Source organism: Phytophthora infestans, genomic scaffold, assembly GCF_000142945.1.
Source record: "Phytophthora infestans T30-4 supercont1.12 genomic scaffold, whole genome shotgun sequence".
In the NCBI taxonomy this organism is placed as follows: Eukaryota; Oomycota; class Peronosporomycetes; order Peronosporales; family Peronosporaceae; genus Phytophthora; species Phytophthora infestans.
Window position 1 is genome coordinate 1,462,644 of NW_003303747.1, and position 17,242 is coordinate 1,479,885.

Genomic DNA, 17,242 nt, shown 5'->3' on the forward strand with positions numbered 1-17,242 from the left:
TTAGAGCGATATTAGAATATCCAAATGTAGGGACACTGACATGCTAGAAGGAGTGTGCGGGTCTACATCTACGCGTAGCTAAAAAGACAGCTCCTGCTAAAAATTACTTAATATTTTCCCTTGCATAATCATGTTTGATGTCCGTTAGACGTAGCACCGGAAGTAGCCTCAAAATCGAAGAAATCTTTCCTTTTAATTGGACAAATAGTGTATAATGGCCCGTAAGATGCAGTGAAAGTCGATTTCGTGATTGATACTGTTTCTGATGCCGACGAGTCTTCTACTTTATTAATACCTGATCGGCAGCCACACCAGTGTTTAGTATGCACTCATTCTAAACAGTGGTGTGGCTGTGGAGCAGGTAAAGAAGAAGACTCGTCGGCATTCCCCCCCCCCCGCGATTTCCACCACTGATGGCATCAGCTTGACGATCCATTTCCCCCATGAAGTTCACCACGGTTTCGCAACAGCTGCTGCCTCCATTTATAAAAACGTGAATAGAAGCAGTTTGGCCAGGGCGAATTCATGCACCTCTATTTTTTTAGCTTACGCGCATTGTTGCCTCCTTAAGCTTTTCCCAAAGCTGGTATTGGGGTGTCGGTACATAGTAAAGTGGGCTACTTGGGTTCTTAGACATCCATTGATTCGTTTTCTTGTCAAGACCAAACCAAATATGGAGATGATCGGGAGTGACACCTTCCTTCAGCAAATTCTGCGCAGCAGCGTCTAGATCATCGGAGCTTACTTGCGCTTTCGCGAGTTTTCTAAGCTTTCGGTTCTTCAATTTCTCGGCCGCTATGAACGCTTTGAATTTGGCTTTCTCAGCTGCCGCTATATTCCTGTTGGTAAACCAGACCGACGCTTTATTGACCAGCTTGTTGCGTAGGTCTGTGAGCGCTCTCCTTTCTTCGTCGGCCCTGTCGATTGTCCCATGCGTCTTTGTTCCTGCTCGAACCAGTTGTTGATTGTTATTAACGGAATTCAACTTTTGATATTTGGGTGCTCGTAGCCTGGCAAGCTTAGTGGTCCCCGAGACAGAATAGCTGCCTGCGAGTAAAAAAAGCATAACCAGAAGCAGGGCATGATGGATCCGCATCGTTGACTGCTCTTGACTCGGTCCCCACACTTTTATAGTGTTTCCTCCTGGTCGAAAACGAAAATGATAACTTTAATTGAAGAGAGCAGGAATGAACACAGCATAGGATAGTTGTACATGTACATTTTCTTACCCACTCTGTTACTGAAAGACTTTCAGTAACAGAGTGGGTAAGAAAATGTTCACAATAACCAGTATAATTGTACTTTCAGTGAAAGTACAATTATACTGGTTATTGTGAGCTGCCCTTTTTAGAGCGTCGCAGTATGTCTCACTCAATCCTTTACGGTATGGTGGCCGCAAAGCCGATTACGATGGTCGTAATTTGACTATAAGATATTTCACCACTTCATGATGACTCCCGGCCAAAATAATGCGATAAATATCACTATACGCAGCGCATTACGCGTGACGTTTATTAGGCACATACCGTCTTATCACTTAATCCGATTTTTACGAATGATATTTCTACATACACGGGCAACAGTTAATTGTAGTACAGTACTGCACCCCGTTTTCGCGCCCTTGGACCTTTGATAAACTTCCTGATGCGATGGTCCTGAATCTAAAAGAACTAAAGTTTGTAACCTAAAGTCTGATTAATTTGCAAATCATATCTGGTCCACCCCTGCGAAAACGGGGTGTAGTACTGTACAGTAGCGATTTTGAAGTAAACATGTATACCGTATGCAAAAATACAACAGATAAACGATTACCGAGGAACTGTAATTTATCCTATCTGCAAGTGATATGACCGACTGGCTACTCTTCCCGACAAGCATAAAATAGACTGTTGGCAACGCTGAAATACAGTACTGTACTAGGGTTTATCACGGTTGGAAAGTATGTTTGACCAGTGTTGCCCGATTTCGTTTGATGAACAAACAGAACGAACAATGAAGAAATCTGCTGGGTGATCGGTGCGTCAACGGTTTGTTCACGCCATCTGGTCGGAGGAGGGACAAATTCCTGTACTGTACCTTATATTTGTTTCCTGCGAAACCGATGCAAAGTCCACTATCTAGAGTGAGAAGGTCCAACTCTTCATATAAAGGTACTTCGAGGTATTAATTATTTTGGCTCTTTTCGTTTTATCGTTTCTAGACACGCAACGACTTACATGTTAATTGAACCACTACTGTAAGTGACAAACTTTATGTAATTTTGCGTGTACTGTATAAATACCAGCACGTTTTGCAACTCGGTTTGCAACAGGATTCTGATTGGGTACGATTAGATTAGGGACCAAGGGTATCAACAAGTACGTGGTCATCTACATGTACTACAAGTTTTGCACTACACACGCAGATTGGGATGTCTACCGCGCCTACGATCAGCACGAAGAGCCGCCAAGACGTTTGAAACAGAGAGCTGTCTACCGTAAACCGTATACACTTTGTCAATTGCTGTGTCACTCGTGAAACCCGAGCGAACCAGACTTGACACAACGTCCCAAAACACCTTTCGTCTTGAGAAGGCAAACTTGTTAGCGCCACGTTCGGCTGCTGTAAAGTCCTTCGCTGCCTTCAATTCTGCACAGCCAACTTGATATTCATGCCATAGTTCGTACAGATCCTTTGGTCGTTTTGATAGTTGGGCTGCACGTTGCCTTGTAGGGGGAACTTCTCCGGCAGGAATGTGGGCAGAGACATCTCGACGAACGCCAGGCTGTATGGCAACGCGTCGAACTATTGCCTGGAGTTTTTGCAGCTCTCTCTGAATATCGCGTCGTAATTGCTGAACTTCATCCGTTGTATGGCGGCGAATTGCTGCTATTTGAGCGTACAGTGCTGCGAACTCGCGCCGACTACCTTCCCCACCCGACACATTACCACCAGAACGTGTAACAACTGCATTGTTCTCTTGATCAGGGCCCTCACTGCTGTCCATTATGACGAGATTTAGCTGCGAGCCATCGCCAGTGACGAAAATTCCCTCCCGAACAACAGGATTTAGCCCTGAAGTGTCAGCAATATTAGCGAATGCGCGTAAAATTCTCTGCTGTAGCTTTTTCGGTAATAAAGCGTACTCGTAGTTCTCAGATGGTTCCATCGCCGCCCACAATAATGGCAATGCCAATGTAGCTGCAATGGATTCTCCCATGAGCTGTTTTACGGCAGGTGCAATCTGATCTACGAGAAAAACGGTCGAAATGCGGCCAGCTCCAGTCCGCATATTATAAAAGCACGGCCCCTCTGAACCTGTTAACGTTGCTACCGTCAATGCATCAGGATACGGTGGGGTGTTGTCTATGTAGACGTCAACAACCCCTTTGCGCGTTCTCCAACGTCCTCGTCGGTTAACAAAGTCCTTTGAGATACCACTCCGAGTCGCGTACGTTGCAGCACCTTTGCGAAGGCTGTGTGTCCCCAGCTTTCCTGTCTTGCGCTTTTTAAATGAGTCGTTCTTCACCATGCTAGTCAAGAATCGTCGAACTACACGATCACCGTCCTTAGGATTGCCGTACACAAACTCAGAGCTCATGACACTTGACGTAGACTCTATATGAACAGCGAGGTTGAGAAGTACACACATCTTGGGATCCAGGCTACCAATAATGATCTGCTCTGGAGCATCTCGCTCTTCGTGAATATTTTTTGACCACCGCACTTGCAAAAGTAGTGTGGAAGGGTATTGTGTGTTAGGTGAGAAGTTTGCGAATTGCAACTTCATCATGTCGTCAATCCGGGCGCAAATATGCCACTGCAGTGTTAGCACACTGCTAACCAAGTATGATGAGTCATCCGATTTCCATCGAGCCCGAACTAAAAGCAGTAAGTTCAAGAACTCAGCAAACTCCACAGCTCGGCGAGCTTTGGATTCTGCCCCCTCGCGACGTACCTCAAATTTTTTCACCTTCTTGATCAGCTTGTTCACAGCGTCCGAGCGTGTTGGGTTGCCGCGTTTGTTCACAGGATCCCATGTTGTATTTATTCGCGTCATAAAAGATGATATAGCTTTCTTAGCAAACTCAAGCGTGCTTGAGCGGCGGTGAATAGGTTTCATGGATTCATCTGGCTCTGGGTCGCCGTAAGCCTGCTGGTTCATCCAGCGACAGACGTGCTCTGGTGTGATGTTAAGGAGCTCGCTCATAGTGAAGACGTAGTCGCTGCTGTACGCCACGCCGTTCGTGAAGGCCATGAACCTCATGAGCTCCGGTTTGTAGCGACTTGTCATGATGGCGTGTTTTTCTGTACTGATTATTAATATTCTCCATGAAAGCCAGTGTAAGTTGACTTATTTTTTGTAGAGAGGCTACACTGGACGGCTTGCAACTCTACACAGACTTTTTGTATCAGTCCTGGTTGCAAAAGATGACACTTTGTGCTATGGTACATGCAACAATAGTTGCCGACGACACCTACTTGAGCGGGACCGTACCGACCACGATCCAGGCCGGTACCATGCCATTGGCCAATCACAGACTGCCAATCTAAACAAATACAACCTCGGTTGCATATGGCTGGTAATGTATAAATGCCAGCACGTTTTGCAACTCGGTTTGCAACAGGATTCTGATTGGGTACAATTAAATTAGGGACCAAGGGTATCAACAAGTACGTGGTCATCTACATGTACTACAAGTTTTGCACTACACACGCAGATTGGGATGTCTACCGCGCCTACGATCAGCACGGAGAGCCGCCAAGACGTTTGAAACAGAGAGCTGTCTACCGTAAACCGAATACACTTTGTCAATTGCTGTGTCACTCGTGAAACCCGAGCGAACCAGACTTGACACAACGTCCCAAAACACCTTTCGTCTTGAGAAGGCAAACTTGTTAGCGCCACGTTCGGCTGCTGTAAAGTCCTTGGCTGTCTTTAATTCTGCACAGCCAACTTGATATTCATGCCATAGTTCGTACAGATCCTTTGGTCGTTTTGATAGTTGGGCTGCACGTTGCCTTGTAGGGGGAACTTCTCCGGCAGGAATGTGGGCAGAGACATCTCGACGAACGCCAGGCTGTATGGAAACGCGTCGAACTATTGCCTGGAGTTTTTGCAGCTCTCTCTGGATATCGCGTCGTAATTGCTGAACTTCATCCGTTGTATGGCGGCGAATTGCTGCTATTTGAGCGTACAGTGCTGCGAACTCGCGCCGACTACCTTCCCCACCCGACACATTACCACCAGAACGTGTAACAACTGCATTGTTCTCTTGATCAGGGCCCTCACTGCTGTCCATTATGACGAGATTTAGCTGCGAGCCATCGCCAGTGACGAAAATACCCTCCCGAACAACAGGATTTAGCCCTGAAGTGTCAGCAATATTAGCGAATGCGCGTAAAATTCTCTGCTGTAGCTTTTTCGGTAATAAAGCGTACTCGTAGTTCTCAGATGGTTCCATCGCCGCCCACAATAATGGCAATGCCAATGTAGCTGCAATGGATTCTCCCATGAGCTGTTTTACGGCAGGTGCAATCTGATCTACGAGAAAAACGGTCGAAATGCGGCCAGCTCCAGTCCGCATATTATAAAAGCACGGCCCCTCTGAACCTGTTAACGTTGCTACCGTCAATGCATCAGGATACGGTTGGGTGTTGTCTATGTAGACGTCAACAACCCCTTTGCGCGTTCTCCAACGTCCTCGTCGGTTAACAAAGTCCTTTGAGATACCACTCCGAGTCGCGTACGTTGCAGCACCTTTGCGAAGGCTGTGTGTCCCCAGCTTTCCTGTCTTGCGCTTTTTAAATGAGTCGTTCTTCACCATGCTAGTCAAGAATCGTCGAACTACACGATCACCGTCCTTAGGATTGCCGTACACAAACTCAGAGCTCATGACACTTGACGTAGACTCTATATGAACAGCGAGGTTGAGAAGTACACACATCTTGGGATCCAGGCTACCAATAATGATCTGCTCTGGAGCATCTCGCTCTTCGTGAATATTTTTTGACCACCGCATTTGCAAAAGTAGTGTGGAAGGGTATTGTGTGTTAGGTGAGAAGTTTGCGAATTGCAACTTCATCATGTCGTCAATCCGGGCGCAAATATGCCACTGCAGTTTTAGCACACTGCTAACCAAGTATGATGAGTCATCCGATTTCCATCGAGCCCGAACTAAAAGCAGTAAGTTCAAGAACTCAGCAAACTCCACAGCTCGGCGAGCTTTGGATTCTGCCCCCTCGCGACGTACCTCAAATTTTTTCACCTTCTTGATCAGCTTGTTCACAGCGTCCGAGCGTGTTGGGTTGCCGCGTTTGTTCACAGGATCCCATGTTGTATTTATTCGCGTCATAAAAGATGATATAGCTTTCTTAGCAAACTCAAGCGTGCTTGAGCGGCGGTGAATAGGTTTCATGGATTCATCTGGCTCTGGGTCGCCGTAAGCCTGCTGGTTCATCCAGCGACAGACGTGCTCTGGTGTGATGTTAAGGAGCTCGCTCATAGTGAAGACGTAGTCGCTGCTGTACGCCACGCCGTTCGTGAAGGCCATGAACCTCATGAGCTCCGGTTTGTAGCGACTTGTCATGATGGCGTGTTTTTCTGTACTGATTATTAATATTTTCCATGAAAGCCAGTGTAAGTTGACTTATTTTTGTAGAGAGGCTACACTGGACGGCTTGCAACTCTACACAGACTTTTTGTATCAGTCCTGGTTGCAAAAGATGACACTTTGTGCTATGGTACATGCAACAATAGTTGCCGACGACACCTACTTGAGCGGGACCGTACCGACCACGATCCATGCCGGTACCATGCCATTGGCCAATCACAGACTGCCAATCTAAACAAATACAACCTCGGTTGCAAATGGCTGGTAATGTACATGTATCAGTATGATTAAACGTACAGTAATACTGAGTCGCATGGCATCATCACAATAAAGATTATCGTAAGGGATTGGTATTAGTGTACATTTTTAGAATATTAGTACTACAGCTATTAGTCGTTTTTAAACAAAATAGTACTAAATAGCTACTAATAGTGAGCGGGTTGTCTGCTTCTATTTGCTAATAATAAAATAAGTAGAGCGCGCTCGATTTCCAATGGTTTGATGGGGCATTCCAACATGCGTCTGCCAGCAGAATTTAAACCATTTTCATCTTATTCACCACTGTTTTCGTCACGAGCCGAAGAGTACCTCACGGTAATATGGTACTTATTGACAAAGAAGCGCCAATTCCGTTCTGGGCACTGACGTCATTTTTACTGTTTGGCTTAAAGTGCTAGTCACTTGTCGCCCTACTTTTATATGCTTGAGCTTGAGACTCGAATGTAATAAGCAAATCCGAGAGCAGGCAGCCCGTGTCGATCACATGTGACTCGTACCTACACGCATTATCAGACCTCACCACAAACTTTGCATCGCTGCATCCTAGAAAATTCACCGCATTTCTAAGCGCAATATACACCAATCTGTCGTTTATAAAGCACATTTTTTGTTAAAATTAATTTTGCACTCTCATACAGCTTAGATCTTCGAACGGAGAGGCGCTTTGCTTTTTTCAGTGACAATTCCGCATATTGTAATAATCTGGGTCTGATGCCCCTCCCCACGTAAGTTGCACGGTCTTTTGGTCACTATAAGCTTCCGCATATTTTACGACTCCTAAACCTTGCTAGAGCTTAGCGATAGCAAATAATACACATTCGGTGTCCACAAAAGATTCTACTTCGAGCAATTGTCTGGTAGCGCTCTAGACTCAAAACGGTGCGATATTGACCTGTTTAACCCCTTGGACGCGGAGGTGTGACACGGATAGGCTAAGAAAAGTGCTTATACCCTCCGGGAGGGTATAAGGAAATAACTTCGTTAAAATATGATATAATTATTTCAAGGTTAAAAATGCACTTTCTTAGCAGCGAATGTAGCTAACCTCCTTGGTAATTATTCCACAGAAGGGGATGGTGTGATCAGCGGATTTAAAATTCTCCAATCAACTGTTTCCTGGTCATTCTATGCAAGCTCTAAATTTGGAGACAACCACAGCACACGCATCACAGACCAACATCTCCCTCCTTCCCTCAACTAGACCCCAAGCAGCGGTGCAAACTATAGCGGCATAGTGGCGGTAACTGGATGGCCAAGTGAGAGCTAGCAGAGGCGAATGCATGTGCAGGTACGGTGCCAATAAATGGTTGAGATTGTGAAGATACGTGTATTGACAACGTTAGCTACGGGTTGGCAAGACTACGGTCCCGAATGTGACTCTCCTTTGGCAAAACCTCACCGTTCTGCCACAGGATATGCCATATCTGTGCACACGTCATATATTCGCTTGCTGGATGCCCTCGGACTATGTTGCAAAGCGTCACCACACCCTTCTTGTCCTCCGAACACTTTGGGCAATAGAATGTCGATGTCCCCCCACGCCGCTTACCTTCACTTGTAGCAGGAGCAGACTTTACACTGGCGCTGTCTCAGCCTCTGAACACCGTTGTTCATGCGCGTATCTGCCGTTTGAACTAGTACATGCCCGCCATGTACAGTAACTTGTTCAGTAACTGTAGTAGTAGGTCGAGATAATCCGGTTGTCTCTGTAAATGATGTCTGTGTTTGAAGAATAAGTTGCTTGTGCATTCTTGCCAAGAACACGTAATGCGACATCTTCTTCTTGCTCTGTTTCTCCCACAACAGCGAATGTACAATGTACGCGTTCACCATGGCCATGTCTAATAGCCCAAGGAAGAGACTCTTGTAGAATTTCGGAAATCTGGTATACAGAACATCATAACTTAGAGACCATGAGTTGACATTGTCAGGGTAGCATTTACCCTGCTGCTAATTGCATAGAGTACGACTGAAGTCGCAATTGATCATGGCGATCAACACCACCCATGAAGCGCTGGTATTCTGCAACAATCCCCGGGCATGGAACAGTACTCTGCTCTCCATTCATTCGTCATCTTCTTCGTCTACTTTGTAGAAGGCTTTGCGGCCTTCTGCTCTGTAGATGTCTGTTTCACGCGTTTCTTCGCCGGCGCTTTACCTGACGCAGGAGCATCTCTCTTTGGCGCAATTGCAGCCTCGATTTCGGGCGGATCAGGTACTGGAGTGGGAGAGTCTGACGCAGCAGCGCCTATAGTGCTTTGGACTAAATTTCAATACAAATAGTAAGTCACTTTTGTAAACACATAGTAACAGCAAGATACTACTTACTCGCTTGAGAAGGCGGGCGCACCCATACGTTCGCGATATTAAGCCGCGCGCACAGCTCTGTATTGCGACGCACATACGCCAGTAGTTCATCCTCGCCGCTGAAATAGTCCGTGCCGCGTTTACCTCCCCTAACTTTGCTTCCTGGTTTCAGGTAGTTGTGACTACACGCATTTATGCAAGTTAGTACATTAGTGTGGTGCAGCAAAGTAGACAAAAAGGTAGCGTACTGGATCTGGATGCCGGCTGCAGGCTTCCACGTCCAACCCTCCTTTCGTAGAAGTGGCCATACTGACTTGAAATCCATAAAGTAAGTCATTCTTGCGCTTGACTCGGCAAAAACGAAGAATGAGTGGCTTGGCGCGAAAACGGCAAAGGGAACCAAATTTCACTTTTTTCCAAAATATGAGAGTCTGCTCTTTACGCGCGGTACATCAAGCCCCCTGTTTCATGAACCAATTAAATTGTTGGATTTGTACACGTGGACCAATAACAGTCGATCAATTTATGGGAAGGGGCGTGGCTACGCTTTTGTGGATTTCGTGGCATAGTGAATCTAAGTAATTGTTATGCTGTTCTGAACAGCATAAGACCATACTACAACCCTCCGCGTCCAAGGGGTTAAGGGTAAATTTCTCTTTTGAGTAACTCTGAAGCGTATTGCTTCGAAGAAGTGTACAATCCAGCAGTTTAGTACCCAGTTTTAATAAGTGTAAGTTATTAATACCAACTTATCGTCGCGACTAAGAACATATGAATGAGGTAAAGCATGAGCTCGCACGTACTAGTACCAACTTGGTACTATGGTACAGTAGAACGCCTGCGATATTGAAATCACCAAATAGCCTTCGGAGTCATGTCACCGATGCAGCGGGTTTCTGGCTCGGCTAGGTGGGCTTAATTCCGTAGTCAACATGTTAAATTAAAGAGGCCCATTTAAACCGGTGCAACCCGCTCAGCTTGTTTGTTGGCACCCGTTTTTGGTAATGTTAGGCGATTAAGAGAATGCAAGCGACTGGCCAAGTGTAAGATTCTTAAGTACTTCGTAAACCAGCTGATTCATTTTTAAACCATTTGGTTAAAATAAACAATGCATTGCTCGATATTAATATTTTACGTACGCAAGCTACGAGGCTATTTCTAGCTGCGAAAGACTTATCTACACGAGTATTTTCTCTATTTGCAGTCGTGGTGCCGTAGAGGAAAGATACCCCCCTCGAAATATTCGGTGTGGGTGGCCGATAGTTTCGGTGACCGATCCCATTAGGTCGGTACAAAATTTGATCTACATTGATAATGGACATCAAACCAAGCCAGTTAGTTGATTTCATGCTCCTAGGCTTAGCTTAAAATCTATCTGGCTTTTGAAAAAATATATCATAACTTACCGATTCCTACATTACGCGTAGTACCTACATCGAGGTTCTGCCGCTAGAAACTCTGATATCTCCACTACTTCTTTCACTACAGCTATTTCAATCTCTACGACCTGTGGACTCCTCCCGAGCAGCGCTCCGGCTAGCCTGCAGGCTTACTGAGGCTATGGAAACATAATTGTATTTTAGTGATAAAATACCGCTGTAGCAAAGGCTTAGTGCAAAGCCATCGAGCAAAAAAAACTGATCATTTTCAAAACGTAGTATCTGCTGAAAATATGAAATTAACGGGACCCGCTGGGGTGAAACATTTGAACAGACCTACGAAAGTGTAAAGTCACCGGTATGCTAGATGACTATCAGCTGGTGCATTTTAGTATCACTTCTACACGAAGTACTACTTAACAGCTAGTATGCATGCTACTATCGTGTTGATAGTAGGTTCTAATCATTGTATCAGTTTAAAAAAAGGAGAGTAGTACCGGTAACTGTCCCGTAAACAATACAATAGCTTTCTTAAGATGCTCGTTCATGTTCATAGTACTGTATGAACTTCAAACAGTATCACTGTACCTCAGTAGTAAAGTAGTAAAAAAAATGCCAGAATTTATTAGTACCGTATTCCTTATGTGATTGGCGACGCTCGGTCATTAGCGACAAATCCAGCAGCCAATCAAATTGATTTAAATTTCGTGTCGTCGCGCTTTATGTGCTTGGCGACCAATATAATTTTGAGCATGTCATATAGTTTTTTCTATGCAGGTATCTTTTATGCTGGCAGAAAGGCTGGACCACCTCAAGAATTTGACTGTCGCCAATCACATAAGGAATACGGTACTGTATAGATGAAATCACTTGTTTTTGTTGTTTGTTTAGTTGAACCACTTGTTCTTTTTGTATTTTGTTTAATGCTGCTCCCTACGTTCATGTTGCAAACTATTTTTATTCCTGTATGGAAGCGACCAAAGCCGCTACCAGTATTATATACACCACGCACCATAAACCTTGCTTCGCTCTCCGCCGTCATTTTCCACGTCAGCTCAGCTGTCCGTCGTGTTATGGCTTAAAGCTCAATGCGTTTGCCGCCGCCTCCGCTGCTGTTACTCGCATTGCTCATCGTGTCGCTAGTCTGACGACTCTTGTAGCTGCTACTGCGGTCGTACGAGCCGCGACGAGAGCGTCCACGGTTGCCGCCGTTGTGGTGGTTGCCGCCGGTTAGCGACTGTCTAAGCGAGGAATTTCTCACTGCATCGCTGCCATAAGACTCGCTGCGGTCGTACGAGCTACGACGAGTGCCGCCGCCTTCAACACTGCCAGTGAATGATTGCCGCAGAGAAGAGTTGCGCCTGTTCTCGCCATTGTTGAACGACTCGGTGCGGTCGTACGAGCCGCGACGCGTGCGGCCCTTGGACTTGCCCGTGCCGTTTGTGTTAGAATGTTTGGTAGTAACAGTGGAGCCAGTGAGCGACTGACGCTGTTGCTGCTGCTGCTTAGCGTCCTCCAGCAAGTCCACGCCAAGTGTCACACTGAAGCTCACACGATCGCCGTTGTCTTCCGGCTCACCCTCCATGACGAGGCCCATGACCTTAGCTGGAGACTCGAGAGGCCCGTCCTCACCTGTAGGCTGACGAATACCGGCGCATTTAGCGGGGGCACTAGGAGCAGGAGTTCCTGAAGACGAGCCCGTGCTAGATATGGAGGAAGAACGACGGTCACGGCCCTTGATCACCTCTGCGAACGACAGACGTTCGCCAACCACCTCAGCTGTAGGCGAGGCAACGACGGCCGGTTCCTCTTCAGGTCCAGCATTCGAGATCTCGCGGATGTTGACGACACGCGACGACTTTGAGCTCTCTTGTTTCTTCGTGGCCAGCGAGTTGGCGCGCTTGATGGGCGTCGTCATGGGCTGGCTGGAGGAGACACTACTTTCCAAGGGAGGCGCAGGCGGCTGCAGCGTCGACAGCGACACGCGCATACCCACAGGCGGTTCCGAGAGTTCAATGGCCTTGGAAGCAGCAGCGATCGTCTTGTTGGCCGTCGCTTTGGGCTGTGGCTGCTTTGATGACAGCGCCAGCTTCGTCAGGCGAGGCACCTCTTCCCGGTGTTTACGACTCAGCTCGGGGTCTTGGCGCAGAATGAGACGAAGACGAGCGTTCGCCTTAGCAAGCGCCATGTTCTCGCCCTGCAGATGCTCCGTGTGCTGCTTCAAGTGGCCCACCGTGTGACGGAGAGCCTGACGCTCATTCAACGCCTCACTCAGCGAGCTCTGCATAAGCGTGATCTTCTCCATCACTCCAGCATGTTGCGCCTTCAAGTTGCGGTGTCCAGTCTTGTAACGAGCCAGCTCACTCTTCAGCGCTTCGTTCTCATCCTGCAGCTTCATGGCACGCTGGTTGGCAGCCGCGAAGGACGCGCCGTTCACATACGCGCCACGCTCCATCACCTCCTTCTCCTTGCGGAGCTGCACACCAAACGCCTTGAGGTTCGTGTTAGCTTCCTTAAGTGAAGCATTCTCGCGTCTGAGCTGGTCAATCACCAGATCGGCATCCTCCAGCGCCTCCTCGCTACGCATGTGAACCGAAGCACGAGTGCCGTGTTGCGCCTGCTGCTCAAGCTCAATACGCGCCTCACGTTCCTGTTGCAGACGCTTCTTGAGCAACTGAATCTGGTTCTCGAGCTTGGCGTCTTCCTTTGCTTGTTTCTGCAGAACCGAGAACGCCTTGACAGCCAAGTGCATCCGCACGACACTCTGCATCGTACGGATCGCCTTCACCTTGACCTGATACTTACGACGAGCCACGAACATTTTGCACATGTTCTGGATCTGAGTAGCACGGTACTGTTCGCGCATACGCACCAGAAGTTGCTGAGCGCGGTGACGACGCACATACTTCTGCACACTGATAGCGGCCTTGCGTTGCGTCTTGTACTGTACCACAGCACGGTGACCACGGTACACCTTCTGCGCCACGATGGCCGCCTCCTTGACCTTCTGGAACATGGTCATGGCCATCCACTTCTTGGCGTAGCGCTGTAGAACCACAGCCGCGGCATTGAACTTGCGCGTACGCAGCTCCTCGAGCGCTTCGAGGGCTCCTTGGCGGAAGAACACACGCGTCTTACCGATCTGGTAGTCGCTCTCCTTGCCAGGCATCAAGTTCAGCAGCAGCTCACGAACAGCGGCCGCAGTCTTCTCATCGTCGCTCGGGTTTTCGTCGACAGAAGCTGTTAGCACAGCAAGCGCTGAAGGTTTCCCATCCTCAGTAGTGGACGACGCCACGCCACGGAAACGCTCGAGGAACATCGTCTGCAGCACGCGGTTGGGATACGCCATACGACTGATACGCACAGCCTCCACCACACCAGCACACTGAAGCTGCTCCGTCACACGCGGTTTGTTAAAAACTAGGGGACTCTTCTTGCCGTTGGGCTTGATGCAACGAATGTAGTGGACGTTGGTGCGACGAATGTCCTCCATCAGTCCGTTCAACTGGCTCTTGAACTGCGTGCCCACAGTGTCAGCTACGATCGAGCTCTTCCGTCTCAGACCTGGACGTCCACGTGCAGGACTAGCAGCGTTCGTACCGGGGATACCCGTCATGGCGTCGCCCACGTGCTCATCTGGGAAGAGTTTCTTGAGGAACGGCGCCTTAGACTTCTTAATCAAAAGAATCAGATCATTCTGAAGCGCATCCGTGTTCTTGATCAAGAAGCCTGTCGTGTCGTACTGCACTGGACCAGCGTAGTGCTTGATCACGAAGGCGTCACGGGCGAAACGAGGGCACTCGAAGCGGTCGTTGTCGCTGTAATGGGCCTTCAGTTTGTTGGCAAACGCAGCGTCGCTACCCTTGGGCCGCATACACTCTTCGTTCAGCAGAGACAAGACACCGAAACGTCCTTCAAGTAGCGACAAGACGTTGACGTTATCAGCAAACTCGATACGCGTCCAGGGAATGCCCTCGTCCTCGTATTCTTGCTGGATGGACTTGAAAACGTCCTGCGTGAACTTCTGCTGCAGCTTTTCGTTGGCGTAGTTGATGCACAGCTGCTCAAACGAGTTCTTTTCGAAGATTTCGAAGCCGAAAATGTCCAAAATGCAAATCTTGTGAGCCACATCTGCGTGCGCAGCGCTCGTCGACATGTTTACGCGGTGGATCAGCCACGAAAACATGTGCGAGTACAGTGCAACACCCAGAGCTGTTCGTGCTCCCTCGGCTTGCGAGACGTTCAGCGGCACCTCGTACGTCTCCATCACCGCAGTCATCTCACGCGTGCAGAGCGCAGTGTGCAGCTGGTTGTCGTCAAATTCCAGCAGCTGCGACACGAGTTCGCTCGCTTTCTGGATCTCCGGCGTGCCCGTAAGCTGCGACGCGTCGTCATTACCTGGCTTAGGCTCGAACTGCAAGCGAGACAAGTGCAGAATCGCCGCCACGACCTTGAAGATGCTCATCTGGTCCTCCTTGGACACGCCCATCGTCTCCAGACACGACACAGTCTGCTGGAATCGCTCGGCATCCTTCAACCCCGCACTGACGTCAATGTTTTTGCCCAGATCCTCGTCATGCGGCTTGATAAACGGGAAATCCTTGGCTTGCATGCCCGTGACCTTCACCTCCGTCGTCACATCTTCAGGCGCAGCCAGTAATTGGTAAAAAATGTGGTAATTGCGCTCGCCCAGACCTTGGAGTGACACACGCGACTTCTCCAGCAAATATGTGCGGGAGCGAGCACCAATCAGCTGCCCCAACGCGTCAAATTGCAGCTCCGAGAATTTACCGAATCGACTCGAGTTGTCGTTTCGCGAGGTTTTGGCGTTACCGAAGGATTCCATCAACGGATTGGCGTCCAATACACGCTCAATGATGTTGGCCTCCTTGGCCTCAGCGTCCGTCGTGGACTGGCTGCCGGCCGACGCCAAGTGGGACATCAATATCTTGGTCGTTTCCGTCTTACCAGCTCCTGATTCGCCACTAACCAGGATACTCTGGTCCTCTCCGAACACGCGCATGTGCTGGAAGGCACCGGCGCTCGTGGCATACACGTGAGGCGGCAACTCGCTGCGGTCGCGCTCCATGTATTGGTCCTGGAGCTCTTTCGTGTAGATATCGAGCCATGAATACTAATTAAAATTGACAATAGTTAGAAAATATCAGGTTGAGGGACAACAAGAGTGGGACACATGAGTTACGTACTGGGTTGACGGCAATGCAAATAGCGCCAGTGTATGTGTAGGGGATTTGACGCAGGAATCGGTGCTTAAGATTGAACAGGATGGCCGGCTCGTGTAGGTAGTTGAGGCTCACCATGTCGGCGCATCCGTCCTCAGACGTGAGCTCGTTTTGCAGCAGCATTGTGGATTTCTGTGCTCAGCCATAAAAAAAGATCGTAACTTATGGTGAGATGGGTTTGTACGTGGCAACTCGATGGATAGGCGCACACGTACGTCGATTTTGCGGATGGAACCGGCCTCAGGCTGCTTGGCATCGTTCTCCTCGGTCGAGTCGCCCTCGATCATCACCTCGACGGTGGTCTCACTGACGACATGGCCCTTGGTGATGGTGGCCTCCACCCAACTCACCTCCGGGTCTGGCACATAGATCTGCTTGGCAACAACGAAAGCTTAGTTGATGGTGCTTTGAGCCTAAAGCGAAAGGCACGCGCACCTTAGTCTGTTGTCCTTCCATTGCAACGGAACAAACGTGGCACAGGAAAGGAAAGGAAGAAGGTGGCGACTTGTGAGGGGATTAACAGGCCGGCGCGCTCTCTCTCGTCTCTATACCGGGCTACGCGCTCTCGTCGTCCTCCCCGCAAAAGTAGCTATGACGGCGAGGATTGCAAAGCTACGCGGGTAGGCGGCCGGCTTCCCCTCTGTTTTATGCTCTCTCCTCTCCAGAGAAAAATCTCGCCCCTGCACAAACCGATGAACTGGTCTGTCCTGTCTGTCCCCTCAACATGGTTTCACTTGGAATTTGTAAGCTGCCGGAAGATGTGCGCGCTTGTCTCTATCCCCACATGAGGAATTCGCAAAACAAGGTGTAGATAAATCCTACAATACGGAGGAAAGCAGTCCAAAAGGCGATGTGAAGCAGCTACTTCAACGAATAGGATCGCGTGCGCCATCACGCATCCATATATCCTTTTACGGGTTTTGGGTAGTGCACATAAAGGAAGCCATCTGAGCCCAGAACAATAACGACAAGCCATGAAACCGCGCGGAACGGATGCTGGTGCAATCGGCAAATGCACCTCAGGCAAATTGAGGCATGTTCCAGGGCCTGCCTCCTCCAATTCCTATCGCTAGGTGATCACAACTTGAAGTTGGTTGCAAGCGCGAGGGCGGCGGCGGGGACATGAATCAGGCCGTGATTGAGTCAGCTGGCCTGTTTGGCAATTGTACACCACATTGAGGACGCCTACATGTGTACACACCGTACTTGAGGTATCAATACTGCTCGAACTTCTAGTCGAAGTCTTCGACTCGAAGATCGCCTCCGCCCGAGCGCACAGCTGCATGAGCGAATGCCGGGAAGGCTTTGTTTTGCCAGGATTAAGTGCCGTGGCCTCGAGTGTCGGAACATTCTCGAACAACCGAGCATAACACGGGACATCATCCTGCATGATGCGGCTGCGCGGATCAAGACACCAAGCGCGTATCCATTATTAAATATT

General features: G+C 48.6%; 3 protein-coding genes across 3 annotated transcripts; all 3 read right to left on the minus strand.

The window, feature by feature from the left end:
- Nucleotides 1-541: 541 nt before the first annotated feature.
- PITG_22844 (secreted RxLR effector peptide protein, putative) lies at nt 542-1,096 on the minus strand (the record flags this gene model as incomplete). The annotated part of the gene is made up of 1 exon (XM_002904139.1): nt 542-1,096. The coding sequence occupies one exon, from the start codon at nt 1,094-1,096 to the stop codon at nt 542-544; it is 555 nt and encodes a 184-aa protein (XP_002904185.1).
- Nucleotides 1,097-2,392: 1,296 nt separating this feature from the next.
- PITG_07984 (uncharacterized protein) lies at nt 2,393-4,273 on the minus strand (the record flags this gene model as incomplete). Its single annotated transcript, XM_002904140.1, has 2 exons — nt 2,393-3,366; nt 3,418-4,273. The coding sequence occupies 2 exons, from the start codon at nt 4,271-4,273 to the stop codon at nt 2,393-2,395; spliced, it is 1,830 nt and encodes a 609-aa protein (XP_002904186.1).
- A 7,187-nt stretch (nt 4,274-11,460) lies between these two features.
- On the minus strand, nt 11,461-16,375 carry PITG_07985 (myosin-like protein; the record flags this gene model as incomplete). The annotated part of the gene is made up of 4 exons (XM_002904141.1): nt 11,461-15,692; nt 15,766-15,933; nt 16,017-16,172; nt 16,237-16,375. 4 exons carry the CDS (start codon nt 16,255-16,257, stop codon nt 11,637-11,639), a joined length of 4,401 nt encoding a protein of 1,466 aa, XP_002904187.1.
- Nucleotides 16,376-17,242: the final 867 nt, after the last annotated feature.